The sequence below is a fragment of the Vipera berus genome, assembly GCF_964194415.1.
Source record: "Vipera berus genome assembly, chromosome: 7".
Taxonomy (NCBI): domain Eukaryota; kingdom Metazoa; phylum Chordata; class Lepidosauria; order Squamata; family Viperidae; genus Vipera; species Vipera berus.
The window spans coordinates 63707762-63729995 of record NC_138209.1 but is presented as its reverse complement, the minus strand read 5'-3'; the positions used below and the strand labels follow the sequence as shown (position 1 = coordinate 63729995).

The 22234-nt window shown below is 37.4% G+C and overlaps 1 protein-coding gene across 1 annotated transcript in view; it reads left to right on the top strand.

The window, feature by feature from the left end:
• The window catches only part of FSTL5 (follistatin like 5), a 387142-nt gene that overhangs the window by 80773 nt on the left and 284135 nt on the right, over window positions 1–22234 (top strand). Inside the window, exon 3 of the mRNA XM_081332684.1 lies at window positions 11993–12026. Coding sequence (XP_081188810.1) covers window positions 11993–12026 — 34 coding nt within the window. The remainder of the gene's footprint in view (window positions 1–11992; window positions 12027–22234) is intronic.

Sequence of the window (22234 nt, the reverse complement as noted above, 5' to 3'; positions counted from 1 at the left end):
AAAATGCAAATGAAAGGGGGCCACAGATGCGAAGAAGAGTCGGAGGAGGAGGAATCCGAAAAGAGAGAGTCGGAGACTCCCGAGGCAGCAGCTGCCAGAGCCCAAGGTGCAGCATAACCCCGATGGTGCCAGAGAAACTGCCATGAAGTTCACGGAGGCCGGGGAGCTCCCTTGGGACAGCAGTCCAGTAGGTCAAGCTCTGTCCCTAGAAGCCACTGACCCTGGAGAAATGGAGGACATGGATGGTGACAACCCGCTGTTGAGTGGGCCAATTGACCCCATAACAGTGCCCCTAGAACTGTCCATTCCTGGCACTGGAACAACAGTAAAACTAGCTGCCCTTTTGGACTCAGGGTGTATCTGATGTATGGTGAGCCCAGAACTGGTGGGGAAGATGGGAATACCACTCAGGAAATTAAGGTGTCATGGCTCAGATGAATAAGACAAATCAAACAAATTGCAGGCATTACTCCTGTTACATTTTGCCAGCTGGATGGATCCATTGTAGGAGGAGTTACAACCTTGTGCATACACCTCTAAAAAACTGTCGGAGACGGAACAAAGATGGGCAGCATGGAAAAAAGAAGCCTAGGTAGTAAGATGGCCTTTGCTTACTAGGAGGCAACTAGCTTTTGTATATTTGCCTTCTGTTTTAAAAGAAGCTCCTCTTGACTGCAGCTTGCTTTCTCCTTTTTGTTGAAAAATCATCATCTCTGAAGCTCTGTGATTTTAAAATGGTAAGAAAGGGAGGAGTTGTTGTAACCAAGCCAGAGCAAGGAAGCTGGAAACCAGTACTTTTTTTGTAAAAGAAAAAGGTGCCGGAACTCCCACATGTCACACAACCTGCCTTGCCTACCCTACAATGTTCCATCCAAAAAAGGTGCCGGAACTCCGTTCTGAGCGTTCTATGAGAAAAAAAGCCCTGCTGGAAATTATTTTGGAAACTACTTCAGAAATTTTTGGATTTAGATCTTCTAGAGGATTTTATTATTTCTAAGCTGACTCTGCTGAATTTTTTTTGGTTTAGAACAGACTGTTTAAATGGTGCTCTGATTCTGTTGTGAGCAGAGGATGGGGGAAAGCTCTAATTTTACTTGCATCTGATTGGAAAAGGTGTTTGTAATGGGACACTTGATTGCATGAAGGGACACAGAACCTGAACTTAGTTGCAACCTATATTGTACTGATACTGTTCGACCATGCAAGGCAGCCAAACCCCATAATATCACTAACTAAATTAAATGGAATTAATATTTTTTAATCTTTAAATTTTATAATTTTGGATAATGGCTATATGGAAGAGAGTAGAGAGAGGACCATCAGAGAACTTGAATCCCTAAGAGCTATTTTCGAAGAATATACAACTAAAACAGATGAAGCAATCCAAGCAATAGGAGCAAAGCTTGAATTAAACATTGATGCAATAAGATACGTCACTTAACTGAAAGCGTTAAAGAAATAAAAGATTTTCTGGAATATAAATCAGAGAAGAATGGTGTCCAGTATGAAGTTGATTTGGATGAGAAGGCTGTCCTGGAATTACAGTTCAAACAACTCCAGTTAAGATTCTAAGCAGTTCCCAAATTGTTTGAAGAGGATATTAGATCAAGAATAATTAAATCTTTGGCTCAATTAATTAACTGAGAAGGAAAGAAGTTGGATTATGGGGAGGGTGAGCTCCACCACATGTTTATTGGACCCGTGCCCTTCCTGGCTGGTTTATGCAGCCCGGGAGGGGACACGAGGCTGGTTCCAGGCAGTTATATCTGCCTCTTTGAGTGAGGGTAGTTTCCCCGCCGCCTTGAAAGAGGCGGTGGTGAGACCTCTCCTCAAGAAGCCTGCCTTGGACTCAGCTGTGTTAAATAACTTTCATCCGGTCTCCAACCTTCGCTTTCTTGCGAAGGTTGTTGAGAGTGTGGTGGCGCATCAGCTCCCTCTGGTTCTGGATGAAGCAGATTATCTAGACCCGTACCAATCGGGCTTCAGGCCCGGGTACAGCACGGAGACGGCATTGGTCACGCTGGTAAATGATCTCTGGAGGGCTCGGGACAGGGGATATTCCTCTGTCCTAGTCCTATTAGACCTCTCAGCGGCTTTCGATACCATCGACCATGGTATCCTGCTGCGGCGTCTCAGGGGATTGGGAGTGGGAGGCACGGTTCTTCAGTGGTTCTCCTCCTATCTCCTGGGACGCTCGCAGTCGGTGTTGGCAGGGGGGCAGAGGTCGACCGCGAGGCCTCTCGTTTGTGGAGTCCCTCAGGGGTCGGTCCTCTCGCCTCTCCTGTTCAACATCTACATGAAACCGCTGGGTGAGATCATTCGTGGTTTTGGAGTTGGGTATCATCAGTATGCTGATGATACCCAGCTTTTCATTTCGACCCCAAACCACCCCAGTGATGCCCTCGACGTGATGTCCCGCTGCCTGGAGGCGATTTGGGTCTGGATGGGGAGGAACAGGCTTCGACTCAACCTTGACAAGACTGAGTGGCTGTGCGTACCGGCATCTCGGGATATTCAGGATATCCCATCCCTCTCTATGGGGGGTGAGTTATTACCCCCCCGTAGATAGGGCTCGCAACTTGGGAGTCCTCCTAGATTCACGGCTTTCCTTAGAAGACCATATAGTAGCTGTGACTAGGGGGGCCTTCGCCCAGGTCCGCCTGGTGCGCCAGTTGCGGCCCTATCTAGACCGGGATGCCTTACGTATGGTCACTCATGCACTCGTGACCTCTCGTCTGGACTACTGCAACGCTCTCTACATGGGGCTACCCTTGAAGACCACTCGGAGGCTCCAACTGGTACAGAATGCAGCTGCGAGAGTTGTGTTGGGAGTTTCTCGACACTCCCATGTTACACCTCTGCTCCGCGAGCTGCATTGGCTTCCAGTTGTCTTCTGGGTGAGATTCAAGGTGTTAGTAATGACCTACAAAGCCCTACATGGCATGGGTCCGGAATACCTTGGGGAGCACCTGCGGCCGGCATCAACTTCCCTCCGCCCAGTATGCTCCCACAGAGAGGGCCTCCTCAGGGTGCCACCGGTCAAAGAATGCCAACTGGTGGCCCCCAGGGGGAGGGCGTTCTCTGTGGGCGCACCGGATTTATGGAACCATCTTCCGGCCGAGCTCAGGATGGCGCCTGACCTCCGCTCCTTCCGGCGCGATCTCAAAACCTACCTTTTTGAACAAGCTGGCCTGGCCTGATGGGATGGGGTTGGGTTTTATAAATCGGTTTTAACTTTTTAATATGTACTAATTTATTCATGGGCACTGTTGTTTAATCGCTTTTAATTTTTGTATCTTGTTTTTTAATATGTATTGCCCTGTTCACCGCCCTGAGTCCTTCGGGAGAAGGGTGGTATACAAATTAAATTAATAAATAAATAAATAAATATTGAAGTCAATAAAATATTTAGAATAAACTCCAGATTTGCCACCATGAGAAAATTACCAAAAGATGTGTATAATAATAATAATAATAATAATAATAATAATAATAATAATAATAATAATAATAATAATAATAATAATAATAATAATAATAATAATAATAATAATAATAATGAGAAGGAGAAGAAGAAGAAGAAGAAGAAGAAGAAGAAGAAGAAGAAGAAGAAGAAGAAGAAGAAGAAGAAGAAGAAGAAGAAGAAGAAGAAGAAGAAGAAGAAGAAGAAGAAGAAGAAGAAGAAGAAGTTGTTGGAAGGGACCTTGGAGGTCATCTAGTCCAACCCCCTGCTAAGGCAGGAAACCCTATACCATTTCAGACAAATGGCTGTCCAGTCTCTTCTTAAAAACTTTCAGTGTTGGAGCATTCACCACTTCTGGAGGCAGGTTGTTCCACTGGTTAGTTGTTCTAACTGTCAGGAAGTTTCTCCTTAGTTCTAGGTTGCTTCTCTCCTTGACTAGTTTCCATACGTTGCTTCTTGTCCTGCTTTCAGGTGCTTTGGAGAATAGCTTGACTCCCTCTTCTTTGTGGCGGCCCCTGAGATATTGGAACACTGCTATCATGTCACCCCTCACCCTTCTCTTCATTAAACTACACATACCCAATTCCAGCAACCGTTCCCTATATGTTTTAGCCTCCAGTCCCCCAATCATCTTTGTTGCTCTTCTCTGTACCCTTTCTAGAGTTTTAGTCTTTAGATAAGATGAGAAAATAACAGGTATAAATATCAAAAAGGAAGTTTATAAATTGAGAGCATAACTGTGTATTAGTTATGTTTTTGCAAGACCTGAAACTAATATAGAATAATTGATGAAGAAACTAAATGAATTTGGAACCTTAGCAGGCTTTAAGATAAATAAACAGAAAACAACAATATTTTTTTTTATTTAAAAAGTTTTACAGTACATTTTAACTTTGTCAATCCCCCCCTCTCCCACCCCTATCTAACCCTCCCTATCCCTCTCCCCCATTCCCCCCTCCCCCCTGACTTCCCAGAGCTAAATACAGGGTATAGAAGCGAAAAACAAACATAAGCATCCATATGCTATCTACAATAAACTATTAATTCTATCACCCTCTAGCTCATGTAAAATGATTACAAACAATATTAATATTACAGATAAAAAAAAGAAGAAAACAGAAAAGGAGCTTTACTCAGATGCTAAATGAAATTTCTTAGTCCCAATCCTTATTCATAATAATTTCAAAAAGAGAAAAAAAAACCTATCATCTAGTATTTACCTCTAATTTCTGAACAGATTCTCAATTACGCGCCAAAAGCGCCTATCTCTATTAACCTTATTAATCTCCAGCCAAACTGAACTGTGATCAAAAATAGTTCTTGCATATATCACACCAACTGTCTCCCAATTCCAGATCATCCTTAAGTTCAAATAAAAAAGAAATTTAGGCAATCTAGCATGACTCATGACACGCTTAAAAAAAAAGAAAAAACCCCGCTTTTTCCATCTATACGTCCAAAACACCATTCCAATCTCCAATGAAAAAATAAATAAAAATTTTTAAAATTTTTTATAATCCAATTAAGTACCCTTTATATGTAGTAAGTTAAGAAAAATCAACTTGTTGTTAATTAGGAGCTTGCGTACCCAATCTTAAATTCAATAAATACTTTTGATCCATAACCCTAATATACATTTCTTGCAACCAAATAACATCAGTCTCAAATTGTTTTAAATATTGAAAAACTTTCTTTCTCCTCTATGATGAATTTAATCCACTGACATTCTAAATTAGAAATTTAGTCACCAATCTTGATGCCCCAAAGCTTTTGGAGCACATCTGACATGGCCCCTATAACTTCTTTGGACCGCGCCCCTCCCACAGCTTCACTGTAAGTACACTTTGGAGGTTCCATGACTTTCTGCTGGTCTTTCTCTTGCTCTCGTCTCGCTCGTCTTAGGGAGGCACGCGACATCCTCTGCTCTCCAGCAGCAGCCGATGAAACTGTAACTTGATCCCCTCCAACACCATTCTCCTCTGTCTGTCTATCTGCAACATCTTGAGGCTTTCCCTCGCCAGATCCCTTTGCAGCTTCCAAAAGTGATAGGGGAATTGCTTTTAACACGTTGCTGTAAAAAATCACGTGCCTGGGCCACAGTAACCAGACGATGTCTTTTACCTTCGTGCATCACCACCAATCCGACTGGAATCTCCCATCTAAACTTAATATCACATTTCTTAAGTTCCTGTGTAAGAAATGCAAAATCTTTCCTTCTCCTTAAAATCTTTGGAGGAATCTCTTTTAAAACCAGAACTTCTTGCTCAGCAACTACAAATTTAGTATCATAAGCAGCTTGAATGACTTCATCTCTAATTACTCTCTTTGTAAAATAGACCACCACATCTCTGGGTAACTTCCTCTGTCTTGCAATCCATGAATTTACACGAAAAATTTTATCCATGCTTCCCTCAATTTCAGATGCTGGCTGGCCCAATACCACTTCCAAAGCCTCAGAGATCAGCTGCTTTAAGTCTTCTTTAGGATTCTCTTTTAAGCCCCTAATTCTAATAGCATACTGCATCTGATGGTACTGAGCAAGGCTCAATTCTCCATCCATTTTGTCCCTTATATTTTCAATCTCTAATACCTTTACTTCTAATATAGAGTTCTTTTGACTGAGATCCTCCACTTTTTCCTCCAACTGTTGCACACATACAACTACACTTTCAATTATAGACAACATGTCTTCCCTCATTGCTCTAAACTTCTCTTCCATCTTCTTCTCCAGTTTCTCCTCCAGCTTTTTCAACTTTTCATCCATCATATCAGACATTAATTGTGAATGCTTTTCGAAGGCATCTTGTAAATCCTTAAGCGTCAATGCCGGAGGAGGTGCAGGAGGAAGCAAAGCTTGCAACAAGGTCTGCTGCACCGGGGAAGACCCCGCACTCCGAAGAGCTTTAGAAGTTTTGGCCGCCATCTTTCCCCACTTTCACTTGTTGCGCACTTTCACTTTGAGGCTATAAAATCCATTGAGCTAGAGAGTAAAAATAAAAGTCCACATCACCATGACCTCCTGTACCGCTCTGCCTGCATCTTGATACTCCAGGGTATTTCCTTCTGGCAGGGGTGGTTGCTAATGCCTGGCTCTGCTCCAAAAATCACGGAGCAGAGACGCTGCGCAGCTCGGAGCAACCCAGGCTTCGGGGGGGCTCAATCCTTCAGCCGCCCAAACTTTCAGCTCAGGCGGCCCCGGAGAGCTCAACCCCTACCTGGGGCCTCACCCCCTCCTCTTTTCCTGAGGAGGGGGCTTCAAATCCATCTAAACAGCTGATCGGCGCTGTTTACGATGGATAAACACAGCTGTGGAGCGGACAGCCCAGAGACGGCTGTCTTTGGCGCCGCGTCGCCACCGGAAGAAAACAACAATATTTGTTAAGAATATGACCTCTCAGGATTGTGAAATATTGACTAAAAAGTGGGTTTCTTAAGATGGAGAAAAAGGTGAAATACCTGGGGACTATATTGACAACTAAAAATACTAAACTGTTTCAAAATAACTTTGTGCCTATTTGGAATGATATTAAAAAAGACTTATTAAGATGTGACAAATTGCAACTATTGTTATTGGCTAGAATCTCTGTAATTTAAGATTACTATTTACCAAATATGTTTTTTCTGTTTCAGATTTTACCAATACTTATAACTGATATTCCATTTAAATAATGGTAGATGGATATTTATATGGCAAGGGAAAAAATAATAATTAGATATAAATTATTGCAAGATTCTAAGGAAAGAAAAGAGGGACGCGGTGGCTCAGTGGGTTAGGACGCTGAGCTTGTCAATCAGAAGATCGGCAGTTTGGCAGGTCGAATCCTGAGTGCCGCGTAACAGAGTGAGCGCCTGTTACTTGTCCCAGCTTCTGCCAACCTAGCAGTTCGAAAGCACGTAAAAATGCAAGTAGAAAAATAGGGACCACTACGGTGGGAAGGTAACAGCGTTCCGTGCGCCTTTGGCGTCTAGTCATGCCGGCCACATGACCATGGAGACGTCCTCAGACAAGCACTGGCTCTTCGGCTTTGAAACAGAGATGAGCACCGGCCCCTAGAGTTGGAAACGACTAGCACGCATATGCGGGGGAACCTTTACCTTTACCTTTAAGGAAAGAAGACGGTTAGACTTACCAGATATAGAAGTATATTTTGATCCCCTTCTGACAGGCTTGTATTCTTTGATATCTATCTGTCTGATAGATATCTAGGAGAAACAGCTTTTCCTTTCATTGACCTATTTTACAGCTGTATCTTATGTGCATACAGTATCTACACAAGTAAGTTATATTGAAGTACTACAGGATTCTAGATTGTAAATCATGGTGTAACTATTCAAGTAAAAAAATAGGATAGAAAAGATAGTTTCTTTTTAATATTTCTCACTGATTTGATTCACATAGCATAATATACTATTGTAATGTTTGATTTTGTTTTATTATTTATGAACCCAAGATTTTGGGTTAAAAATAGTGACTGATGGCTTATTTGTCTTAGCTTATCCACAATAGTAAACTATTATTTTTATTTTTTTTAATCATGCAATAGCTGTAATAACAATTATAATCAAGCCATAATTGAAATGTATCCATACATTGTGCAGAGTGGATAGATTCATTATGTACCATGCCATGGTACATAATGACTTCATGCATTTTGCTAAATAATTAGTTGTTTTACCATTGGTTTTGAGTAAAATACAACCAAAATACAATCAAAAATACAAAATAAATAAATCATGATTTGTAAACCATAGCCATATTTTTATAAGCTAAAACCAAACAATGTTAAGACTGTGCAATGTATATGCCTAGGCTGTGAGATATACACAAAATCATAAGTAAAGTAACAAATGATTTAGCATAGTGTGAGCTTTAACACTGTTTGATCTATAGTTAGGCAATTTGTGATGTTTTTAAATCATTACTTATAGCTAGCTAGATTGCTGGCATGTTGCATGTCACGTATGTTTGCAGACTGTTTTATCCTATGCCAAATGAATGAAAAAATAAATAAGTGGCATAATGTAAGCAAATTCTTCCTGACATTCTTATACCATTTTATATTTTTGTTGCCATGGCATATACTGTACATATAGTATAGTACACATTTATGTGTTACAGTCAGGTTTTGTGTTATTTTATTGCCATTGCATATGTATGGAACGGAATAATTGCTAATTTTATTTACAATCATAATAATCAACTTGTTTTCAAAAAGCAGAACTGAAATCATACACTATGTTGCAGATGTTAAGCTGGCGGATTTTTGTATTTCTATTCTAAATGCAAGTGGCAAATCAACAGAATTTACTTTTGTGAAAGGCACAATGTGAAAAGGAGTAGTACATAGAGTGACAGTCTCTATTTTTAAATTGCTGTGTACCAAGGCAATGATTCACAACTTTACATGACTTACATATGTACTTCCAGATTCTTATAACAATGTGACTATTTTTATAGAATTGGTTTGTCTATCAAAGTAAAATATGTCTAGAAATTAAACTTGAAGAATGCAATATGATGTCAATTGATGTTTCAATGAGAAATAATACTCTCGTGGTTGTTGGGATACTAATAAGACGTGTGTCATAGAGAAATGGAAATGAATGAACAAACGAGTTGTCAACTTTAGCTTTACCCTATGATAAGGGCATGGGTAAGAAAGATGACATGTAAGATTGATCAGTGTACTTTGCATGTCTTTTCGATAGTCAACTTTTCTGTTTCATTCATTTAGGATTTTTTTTTAAAAAAATGAAATTTATTGTCAAGGATCAGGGTAGTTTTCAATAAAAATGTTCATAGTAAAATACTAAATGAAAATCTCACTGCATAGTTTTCTGTTAACTACAACTCTACTTCTAACAGTGAGATTTTGCTGTTGCTTTTACAGAGGATCATACCTGTAACATCAGTGAAATTTAAAATCAGCATCTATAAGATAAACATTGGATAATGTTATTTAGTAGAATGAAATACTAAATGAAAAGGCTTTGAATGGTAATATTGGTTTAAATGTTTACCACTGACTCTAATAGCAACCCAGCAAAATATAATTCATACAGATGATCAAATCTCTGTCATTGATGACATTTTCAAATGTATATAAAACCCTTTGGTAAACAGCATACCAAATTATTTTAGATTAAAGGTTAAAATAACACGCTACAATGAACTCCAGGGGATGGTCATATGAACAAGATCTTTCTTGATTGCAGCACAGAGGTAGTGGTCATATGAGCAAAAAAAGGTGGGCAAATGAGCAAGATTCTTTTGTTGATAAAAGGTGTTCATATGAGCAAGATCTTTCTTGGCTGCAGCACACAGGATTTGTTAAAGCAATTCTTGAAATTGCTTTCTAAATCCTCTGTGTTGCACTCAGGAAAGAATTTGCTCATATGAACACCTTTATTCTTCAGAGACCCATGGCTAATTAACAGATGTTGAGCAAAGTGCAGGCTCATTAAAAAACAAAAACATATACACCTGTCCTTGAAATACATCAGTCCTTGAAACCAGACCTTTTCCCCAAAATATTTATAATAACTAAAAACCATATTGGTGCATGTCAATGAAGTATCTTTATATTTACAATTTGCAAGTTTATTTTGTTTTTCTGAACAATAGTGACTGGATTAGAATATTATACCAAACCATAACCACAGCATATATGCTTCATTAATGGTTAAGAGTATCATATATGCTTCATTAATGGTTAAGAGTATCATATTAGCCCAGAGATAAGCATGTGTGACCATTGTGGGTAATCAATGAGGCGTTGAAACACAGAGAGTGTTAGAGTGGAGGCAAAGACCATAATAAGTGGAACAAAACACTGATATTATACATTTGGGCAGATCTATTATTTTATGAAGGGACACGGTGGCTCAGTGGGTTAGGATGCTGAGCTTGTCGATCAAATGGTCGGCAGTTTGGCGGGTCGAATCCTGAGTGCCGCGTAGCAGAGTGAGCGCCTGTTACTCGTCCCAGCTTCTGCCAACCTAGCAGTTCGAAAGCACGTAAAAATGCAAGTAGAAAAATAGGGACCACTACGGTGGGAAGGTAACAGTGCTCTGTGCGCCTTTGGCATCTAGTCATGCCAGCCACATGACTGCGGAGACGTCCTTGGACAAGCGCTGTCTCTTCGGCTTTGAAACGGAGATGAGCACCGTCCCCTAGAGTTGGAAACAACTAGTATGCATGTGCGGGGGAACCTTTACCTTATTATTTTATGAATGAGGCTTCAGGTTGAGTATACATGTGACATTTTATAAGTCTTACTTATACGTCTTTTGCATTGGTTTACTCTGAAAATGCATAGTAAATTGCTCCTCATTTTAGTGGTTTCTTTGAAGTTGAATATTATGAACTATGGAGGATTTAAAAATAGATCCAGGATAGACCCAAAGTGTAGTTTTTAGAAATTTTAGTTAAACTGATACAATAATCCTTATATAATATTTTCCCTAGAGAATGTTGACGAAAAATGCCAGATCACTCAAGTATTGCCTATCCAATATATAGTCTGTGTTTTCCTGATGTACACATATAGCTGATAAGACAGAAAATAAAGGTTGTTCTGTTAATATAATATGTTTTGTAAATATTAGGTCAATCAACTAGTTAATGAGACAAAAGACTGTAAACCATTTATTATCAAAAGGTACAGTAGAAAGAAATCTGAACTAACTCTGAGAATAATTTAGTTTTTAATTGCTACATTAGATATTTCTGAAAATGCATGTTTTAATTGTACAGATCCTGAACTATTAAGTATGAAGAGAATTAGTTTTCTGCAACTTCTTGTCTTTGCTTTTCAGTCAGGTTAATTTTATAAATTACATTTCAGAATTTAGCAAGAGATGGGGGAGCTCTCAAATAATTGGAAATATCATTGTATAGAAAAATCCAGAGAATAAAAGGCTTGCTTTGCCTTAAAAATGTTCACTGGATATATATCTCAGTTCTGTAGCATTTTGAACCAGAATTAAAATGACTACATAAAATTATATAAAAATATTTTACATTCTTTTTCAAAAGTAAATCAGATGATCTTCAACTACGTTTATTTTCAATAAATGTGCTTCAGAGTAGTAGCATTAGAAATACTTGATATTCATTCATTCATTCATTCATTCATTCATTCATTCATTCATTCAGCCTTAGAAAATTTCTTTTTTAAAAAATCACTTTTACTAAAAGACACACATTTTTGTGAACTGCAGCTCACTTCATCAGATGCTCATGAAAGTTCATGAGCATTAAAAACATCTATTAACTGAAAAAAAATACCATAGCACTTTTGCTACCATAGACTAAGATGGTTCACTCCAAGAAAGTATTCAAACAACTGAAATGGGAATGGATTATGCATACTAAGTCAATACAAATGTTTTCATATATTGTTAAAGTGATCTAATCCTGATGAGTTCAGAAAAAATAACCCCACAATTTTTAAACACATATTTATCAACATTATTTATTTGCAAACAGTATAAATGAAGTAATTTTCTCTTTGTTTTCAATTTCAGCAGGAAAGAAGTCCTGAACATTCAAGAAATAAAGGTATTGTTCATCATTAACTGGAATATAACAAGTATTTGCTCTCTGCCCCTTTTAAATCAGTATGAATAAAAGATAAATGTTACAATTATGATATTACACTTTAAGTACTGCAGAATAATGTGAGTTTTATTTTAAAAATACGTAAATACATAAAGATACCAAAAATGTTTTTAAGGGATTATTAAAAATGTTTATTTCTGGATTTTAAACATTCTTCTATGCTGTATTTTGTATGTATATATAAGTTGTTTATTATTTCCTTTAATTCATAATTTAGATGTATAAAGACTGCCCTCAAATAGCATTGACTCTGGCCATAATCACTGTTTCTTCTGTCAATCCTATCCAGTCTGGATTTCTTCGTATCTGTGTGAAATAATATAGCATTATTTCATAATTTGTTTCCCAAATCTACAACAAATAAGAAACATAGATATTACATTTCATATATGTATGATGATATTATATACATTGTATGCAAGAAAAATAACACGCAAAAGACGAAACAGATTTAGTTTAGCAATACTTATTTAAAAATGGTATGGTGACATACGTAACTGATAAAGTATTCCATAAAATAAAGCATATAAGATATTTGTACTGACTTCTCATTATATTCATCTGATTCATTTGAATTAGTATACCATGCTTATTATTAATTGTAGGTACTCATAATAGAGTTTTGTATATCTTTGCTCTCTTCTAGTGATCATCTGGATTTTTGTATAGTAGCTTTAATGTAGGTAAAATATTTTGTTGCCCCAAAATAGAATAGAATAGAATAGAATAGAATAGAATAGAATAGAATAGAATAGAATAGAATAGAATAGAATAGAATAGAATAGAATAGAATAGAATAGAGCTGGAAGGGACTTTGGAGGTCTTCTAGTCCAGCCCCCTGCTCAAGCAGGAGAACCTATACCAGGGGTCGGCATCCTGAAACGGTGAAAGAGCCACTTGGAACCAGTTCCCTCACAAAAGAAAAAAGTGTTTTATAAAGCAGTACTAATACCTCGCGTGATCTTAACTCTATGTCTCTGTTTATACAACCCAGGATTGTATTAGCTTTTTTTGGCTGCTGCTGCACACTGCTGGCTCATGGTTAAGTGATCGTCCACTAGGACTCCAAGGTCCCTACCACAGTTACTGTTTTTAAGCAAGGTCTAACTTGTACCTTTGATTTTTCTGGCCTAAATGGACATTGTATTGCAATGTTGAAAGATAATGTATATGGAGCTTAGAGTTGTATTATGGCCCCTTGACTTCTCTGAGCTTTTTTTTGCAGACATTTCACTGCCAGTCTAAAAAAAAATCATCAGTGTTTGTTGGCTGTTTATAAATAGCAGCTTATTCCTACCAGCAGGGTATTGTTGCTTATTTGATTTATTCCTCTTTATTTAGGTTTGGCTTTGCGAGTGTATGATAAGGGATGATGTGCTCATGGCTGTTTGCCCTTTGTTTGAACTCTGTACCTTTTGAATGATGTATAAATGAAATTTATTTCTACATGTTTACTGATGGTAATTTGTCAAAGCATCGAGCTTCTAGGAATCATCTTGCATTTTTAGGCCTAACTTCTAAAATGTGTAGCTTCTTATGTGAAATTATGCACATTTTTAATCAAGCTGGTAGAGTAAATCACTTGTATAAACAAGTCACAAACCTTCTCTTCCATATCAATAATAAAACAACTGCAAGAAGAAAATCAACCTCAGGAATCCAGCAGAACATACTTTAGATGAATGGATACATAATATTACAGATTAGTATATTTCCTGTTTTTGTTCTCATTTGTTTCTGAATGCATTTAATATTTACATTCTTAGGATTTGCCAAGAAATTCCATTCTTCCCAATAATAACAGCAGTTTGACTTGTACATTTTATCCCTCATAAGTGCTCTTGAACATATTTGATATTCATTAGCAATGGTGGAGAAATCACGCCCAACTAATGTGAAGCCAACTGAAGTCTTTGAGAAGCCCTCCACAATTAATAAAAATTTTCTGCTGAACTGTTTTGTGAAAAACTAAACAGGACATATAATAGAATTGTTGAAGACCAAGTGGAATTTCTGTAATTCAATATGTCAAGTTCACTTTTGATTTCAATACAAAAAGTGTTTTCATACTTATGGAAATGGAAAGTTTTCTAAGTCAGTGAGTGGGAAACTCATGCTAGCCATATGCTCAATAGGACACTGATACCTACAAGGAATTAATGGATTTGCATAAAAAACAGGTTAGGACTAGTATTATAAGTCTTCACGTTCAACCATTTGTTAAATCAGATATTTTTCTCTGAACTACCATGAAGCTTTCTAAAAAAAACAACAATGAAAACTTAAGTTTTAGCAGTGCTTTTTTTATAAAAGAAAAAGGTGCCGGAACTCACATATGTCATACAACCCGCCTTGCCTACCCTACAAGGTTCCATCCAAAAAAGGTGCCGGAACTCCGTTCTGAGCGTTCAATGAGAAAAAAAGCCCTGAGTTTTAGAAAGAAATACAGATTTGTAGAGAATATGCCATACATCATCCAAATTTGTTTGCCTGTAATGAGATCTGACAAATGCCATTAGATTATTGGAATGTATTTGAAGTGAATTTTTTTATTCTAACATTTACAGGTAGAATTGGATAGAGGACTGGTATCAATTGTTTATAGAAATTTCAAACGTACAGCTTTTGGATTTATTAGGTACAGAGATTCAACAAGGAAATAACATCTTAAATCCCTATCTATTTTTATAAGAGTATCTACAAATAATTTCTCTTTTTTATGTGGCCTGGGCAATAAAAAAAAGTTGGGTTTTTATACAATATTCTTTTATTGTACCCAGCAATTTATTATTTGCAATTTATTATTGCAATTTATTATTTATTCTGGAAGATAATGGTTCATAAAACTTGCTAAAACTTTAGAAATATGCCAGTTTGGGGAATATACAGAACTCTTGAGCAACGCCCAAAGAGGTTATTATTCAGAAACAAAATTCTAGCTGTATATTTATACTTCAGTTTTCTCTTAAAAAATAGTAAACAATTTATCCCAAATATAAACTCAAAATTCATATACAACAGCATGTATCCGATTAGATATCTGGAGCTGTCCAAATATTACAATTTCCTAGGTTTTGAAAATGTATAGTTTCATTCAGTTTGTAAACGTTTTATAATTCCTTTACCAAAAGAATAAATCTTACTTAGATTTGTTAGCTTACTATTCACCAGTATCCAGTTATTCTAAACATATTTGTGTCCTTTTCTCTTACCAATGTCTTTTTTCTATATCTACTGTTTGAAATTAAATAATATTGATGGTTTGAGCAAAGACTGTCCATGAAAGGAAGGTTTGCCTGTCCATTAAGGAAAAGTTTATTGTTAACGCTTTCTGAAATAATGATGAGTGTTTGTATGTGTGTACATGAATTTACATTTTTTCCCAACCATTGGTATTGATATGCTGTGCACAAGGACATGTGCATTCAGAGTAAAAGAAAGTTTTATGAATACTATTCTTCCATACATAATTTTAGGATCTACCACTGTAGATTTATATGTACAATCAATCAATCAGAATAGAATTGGCAAGGACCTTGGAAGTCTTCTAGTCCAACCCCCTGCTCATGCAGGAGATCCTATTCCTTTCAGATAGGTGGCTGTCCAATCTTCTTAAAAACCTTCAGTACTGAAGCACCCACAACTTCTGAAGGCAAATTGTTCCACCGGTCAATTGTCCTCACTGTTAGGAAGTTTCTCCTTAGTTCCAAGTTTCTTCTCTCCTTGATTAGTTTCCATCCATTGTTTCTTGTCTTGCCTTCTGGTGCTTTGGAAAATAAGTTGACCCTGTCTTCTTTGTGGCAGCCCTTCAAAAACTGGAATACTCATGTCACTCCTGGTCCTTCTTTTCTCGACACTGGCCATACCCATTTCCTGCAATCGTTCTTTATATTTTTTTGTCTCCAGGCCCTTAATCATCTTAGTTGCTCTTCTTTGCACTTTTTGAAACTTTGGATGTTATCCTTTTTTTTGAAGTATGGATGAAAACACTACTCGTGTTCCTAATTATTTAACTTTCTTTACTATCCAATTGTAATTTCTTGATATTGTTTTTGTATTCATTGTTGTATCACTGGTCCCACAAGTAGGAGAAGAAAGGGATAGTAATGTGTGAGATTGACTATTTTAGTAAGGTTCTCAATTACATCTTTGATTTTTGCTCCAGTGTGACAAAATACCTCCCTAGCATCTTACATTGGTCAATCAGAAAACAGTGACTTCTTGCTGAACTATTTAAAATTGCAGTCTTACATTATTATGAATCTATTGCTTGCCTTTTCCAATTTTATTTACAAACATCTGTTCCTTTGCTGATTTGTGTCAAAAAGAAATAAATTATATAACTCTTATCTTCTTGTCCTGTAAAATTGAGGTATCTGTATTAATCAGTCCTTCCTTCTCCCCGTCCTCTTATTCTATTTGCCAATAAGCAAGAATAAATTTATTTCAGAAGAAATAAATAGAATAAGACTTTATTTTTAAAAAAGAAAAAAATTCTTCCATTGAAGTTCAAGTAGTCACATGCAAAACAATCCATAATAGGAAGAAACAACAAAGGTAAAAAATAAAATAAAATCATACACAGCACCAAAGAAGAACATCCTATAGAAAAATATGCAGGAGAGGATCCAAAGATAACACTTTTGTTTTTCAAGCTATTTTCATATTTAAAAAATGCCAAAGCACACAAGAATTGAACGAATATAAAGACAGCAATTATCAGATTCTATTAGATTTATACATACATACATACACACAGACACACAGACACACACACAGACACACACACACACACACAGACACAGACACAGACACAGACACACACACACACACACACACACACACACACACACACACACACACACATATATATATATATATATATATATATATATATATATATATATATATATATATGAGGGACGCGTTGGCTCAGTGGGTTAGGACGCTGAGCTTGTCGATCAGATGGTCGGCAGTATGGCGGGTCAAATCCCGAGTGCCGCGTAACAGAGTGAGCGCCTGTTACTCGTCCCAGCTTCTGCCAACCTAGCAGTTCGAAAGCACGTAAAAATGCAAGTAGAAAAATAGGGACCACTACGGTGGGAAGGTAACAGCGTTCCGTGCGCCTTCGGCGTCTAGTCATGCCGGCCACATGACCACGGAGACGTCCTCGGACAAGCGCTGTCTCTTCGGCTTTGAAACGGAGATGAGCACCGGCCCCTAGAGTCGGAAACGACTAGCACGCATGTGCGGGGGAACCTTTACCTATATATATATATATATATATATATATATATATATATATATATATATATATATATATATATAATTTAAAAACACATAAAAAGAGGCACCGTTAATGTTTTGCCTATTCTCCAGAGAATCCTTGGAATAGTTGAGACCTCTGGTCCAAATGTTATCTGGAAAAAGCCTTCCTGCAAATTCTAAGCTTAAACATATATTGGAATACTGTTTGGGTTCTCTCTTACCTTCTATCTCCACAGCTTCATTCCTTTTGCCAAAAGTTTCTAAAAGAACAAAAAAGATCCTGCCTGAGAGACAGGAATGTATGTTCTCTGTGAAACCAGGATGACATAGAAACAAGCTACTCCTCACCAATTCTTTTAATAGATTTATCATTGAGCCAAAAATTCCATAACTCTAACAAATAGCCCAGATACAAGGGACATTCTCATCTTATGACGTGTTAAAGCATGATAGCATATAAACTTTAATTGTATGTCCTTTGGGGGAACAGACCAGGTTTGAGTTCCATATGAAGAGGTGAGCTCTTATTAAGTGCCCAACTTCTGCCCACTTAGTAGTTCAAAAGCATGCTAATGAGAGTAGATAAATAGGAACCACTTTGGAGGGAAGACAACAACATTCTGTGTTCTTTGGCATATAGGCCTGCTGGCCATATGACGATGGATAAGAAACAGAGATGAGACCTCCCCCTAGAGTCAGACATGAAAATTGTTGTACATAGTAAGTGCAAGTCAAGATATTTTTTTTCAGATTTTGGACCAAATAAATATTTCTTTGAAACTCAGCTATTGACAATGATTTTCAGTACTCCAGTACCACTGAAACTGTAAGGATGTCATAAACCATATATAATCAATACATAACTGGCAATCCTTGATTATTTTTTCATCTTGTACAAAAACTGCTGAACTGCAGTGTTATACTGTACATCCAAACCTTGGATCTTCTTATTAAGTGGAGGAAATTTATTGAAATAAGCCCTGTTTTAATGGAGAATTTTTGGGGTCTATATAAACACTGATCAGAGTGAAGTACCTCTGAGTGGTTTTAAAAACAACTTCTTTAAATGAGCTATGTGTAATTTCAATTCCAACAGCAGTTTTAAATGTTGCTTTACAGGTAGATATCTTCCATAATCATTTGTTTGAAAAGAAAATGCCCATCCAGTGATGTGTCCTGATATAGGTCAACTAGAATAACATGTCCGAGGACGTCTCTGTGGTCATGTGGCCGGCATGACTAGATGCCAAAGGCGCACAGAACGCTGTTACCTTCCCACTGTAGTGGTCCCTATTTTTCTACTTGCATTTTTACGAGCTTTCGAACTGCTAGGTTGGCAGAAGCTGGGACGAGTAACAGGCGCTCACTCTGTTACGTGGCACTTGGGATTCGACCCACCAAACTGCCGATCTTCTGATCAACAAGCTCAGTGTCCTAACCCACTGAGCCACCGCGTCCCTTGCTAGCATTAAGTACCTTAAGGTTATTGTTCAAAATGTCAAAACATGTATTCCTCATTTTAAAATGTAGGGCATTTAATAATAGATTCAATTATAGGAAGGGAAATTCTGGTTATTTTTTTAGGAAAACAATAATAGCAAAATATGTATCAACAGTGACACCAAATCAACAGGAAAATATGTTATCTAGAGTGGTAGTGAGTTTCCCTTAATGGTTGGTTTAGTTGGAAGCTAGATAGACATCTTTTGAAAAAGCTTTAATATCACTCTCTGCAATGAGCAGGATATTTTATTTAGTGATCTATATGGTTTTCTCAATTCCAGTAGACATTTTAAAATTTAATTTAAAATACATTTAATGTATTTTGCAGCAATAACTTTACAGTAATTTATCTGGAAAAAAAGAAAGGAATAGCCAAACTAATGGAACACTTCAGTGGATAGTCTAGAAAGTTTTGGCCAAATTGTTTTATGTATATGGCAATTTGTTTTTATGCCAAATTGACAGGTTTGCAATTTGAAAAATTGTAACAAGCAGAAATAAAAAGGGTGGGGGTTCAAAAGAAAAGTTTTTGGTAGCCAATATTGTGGTCTTAAAGGCACTAAAGGTAATAGTGAAAAGAGAAATAAATACTGAGAGAATTAAACTACAGGTTTTTAAAATAATGATTTCATCTTATTTTCTTCCCAATAGTCTGAATACTCAATGCTGTGTCAAGGTCAATGCTATGTTCTTCTATAACAGTAACTATAATAAGCACAAAAACGTCAGTTCAAGAAATATTTTAAAAGATTTCTCATCACCAAGATAATACATGTCATTTGTTTGGATTGAGAAAGTGGAACAGGATGAATGGACTTTTTACCTGTTACCCCAAGGTAATTCATTCAATACTCAAAAACAATTTTTAAACTGAAAAAATAGGAAAACTTGTTTTCATTTTATGGGTTTTTAGTAAAGAAGCTATCTCCCACCTATATTTTAAGTTTCTATGCTAACTTTCTTGAACTTTCTATTTTACAAACATACAACTAAAATAGTTATTTATTGTAACTATTCTCATCTTTCTTTGAACATAAAGTATTATTTTTTGTCAAGGATATCTACAATAAATAAGCTAAGTAAAATAAGGCCAGTACATTCTAATATATTTTAAACCCTGGACCTAGTTTTTTTTCAATATCATGAGAAAAATGATGGCTGGCCGGCCTTCTGATTTTCAGCAACTCACCCTATTTGAAGATCAAGTGAGAACTGTATTGAATCCCAGCAGAGCCACAGGCCCAGATAGGGTGCTGGGGATAGTGGTTAAGAACTGTGCCAACCAATTAAGCAAGGGTCCTGACAAGGATTTTTAACATCTCCTTGCAAATGGCATGTGTACCATCATGCTTGAAAGCAGCTACCATTGTCCCAGTCCCCAAGAAAACTGCAGTTGAGTGCCTGAATGACTACAGACCTGTTGCATTAATGTCTGTAGTCATGAAATGCTTTGAAAGACTGGTTCTCCAACATCTTAGGACATGCCTCCCACTGGATTTCGATAAACATCAATTTGCCTACAGGGGGAATAGGTCGACAGACGATGCCATACCTACTGCTTTACACTCTGTAGCAAGTCATATTGAAAAACCTGGAAGCTATGTCAGGATACTTTTTGTTGATTATAGCTTGGCTTTCAACACCATTTTGCCGAGCACTCTCATTGAAAAGCTGACTGACTTGAAATTTTCCCCCTCCATCTGCAATTGGTTTCAAGACTTTCTCAGGGACCAGTTACAAACAGTGAGGGTCGGGTCTGCTTTATCCACCTCCCTGAAGCTTTGCACTGGCTTGCCACAGGGCTGTGTGCTTAGCCCCTGCCTGTACTCATTGTACACATATGACTGTGTATCATCCGACCCATCTACTGCAATAATTAAGTTTGCAGATGATACTACCATAGTGTGTCTTATTACAGGTGGGGATAAGACAGCATACAGGGGGGAGGTACAAAAACTATCCATATGGTGTTGCAACAACAACGTGCACCTGAACTTCAGCAAGACAAAAGAGTTGGTGCTAGACTTCCAGAGGAAAAAGGAGTTTCCTCCTTTAAATTTCTGGGAGCCTACCTCTGCAAAGATCTTACCTGGAAAGTTAATACAACCCAGATGACCAGAAAGGCCCAACAGAGACTTCACTTTCTCAGGGTCTTGCAGAAGAACAGGGTAGAACAACGGCTAATGACCCTCTTTTACCGGTCTATTATAGAGAGAGTCCTCTCATACTGTATTGTGGTTTGGTATGCTGGTCTGACAGCCGCAGATAGGAAAGCATTACAGAGGGTGGTGAGCACAGCACAAGACATTGTGAGCTGTCCCCTGACCCCATTGGATGACATCGCCAGGGTTTGCTGCCTTGGAAGAGTGAGGAAAATTCTCAGGGATGACTCACAGCCTGGACGGTATCTCTTTACTCTCCTACCATCGGGTAGGAGATATAGGAGTATAGCCAGCCGTACCAACAGGCTGAAGAACATGATAGCAGTGTTCCAATATCTCAGTGGCTGCCACAAAGAAGAGGGAGTCAAGCTATTCTCCAAAGCACCTGAAAGCAGGACAAGAAGCAACAGATGGAAACTAGTCAAGGAGAGAAGCAACCTAGAACTAAGGAGAAACCAAAGGAACAACCTGCCTCCAGAAGTGGTGAAAGCTCCAACACTGGAAGGTTTTAAGAAGAGACGGGACAGCCATTTTTATGAAATGATATAGGGTTTCCTGTCTGAGCAGGGGGTTGGACTAGATGACCTCCAAGGTCCGTTCCTACTACTACTACTACTACTTATTATTATTATTTTTATTTATATTATTATTATTATTATTATTATTATTATTATTATTATTATTATTATTATTATTATTATTATTATTATTATTATTATTATTCTATCCATGGGCTGTTAGGCTTTTGAATGGGAAATAATTTTATAAACTTTATGTATGATTGACTTGTGAGGCCGGTGTGTTGTGCAATTAGCTCACATGGTGTAATAAGATGAAGGGTTTATGTCACTGTAAGTTGGGGCTGTGGGCACGAATGGTGGCTCAGCCAATCTCAATGTATACATGGTTGTACTTTGACAATAAAAGGTTCATTCATAAAAGGTTCATTCAAAAAGACTTCTCAAACATTCAAAAAGGGCTAAATGAACTGAAGTTGGCTCAGCTCCTAATATTACAGAGTGCTGAGGTCATATTTGACAAAATAATTCTTATTATAAGGTAGATATCTTCTAAACATGAAATCTTTAACTTTTTCTGTGTACTGAGAAATATATATTTAGGTTATATCAAGCACTTTTGCTATGTTTGTCTAATGATTTAAAACATAACTATTCTGTGCCTTTAGGACTTCACATCACCATAATTGTCTGACAT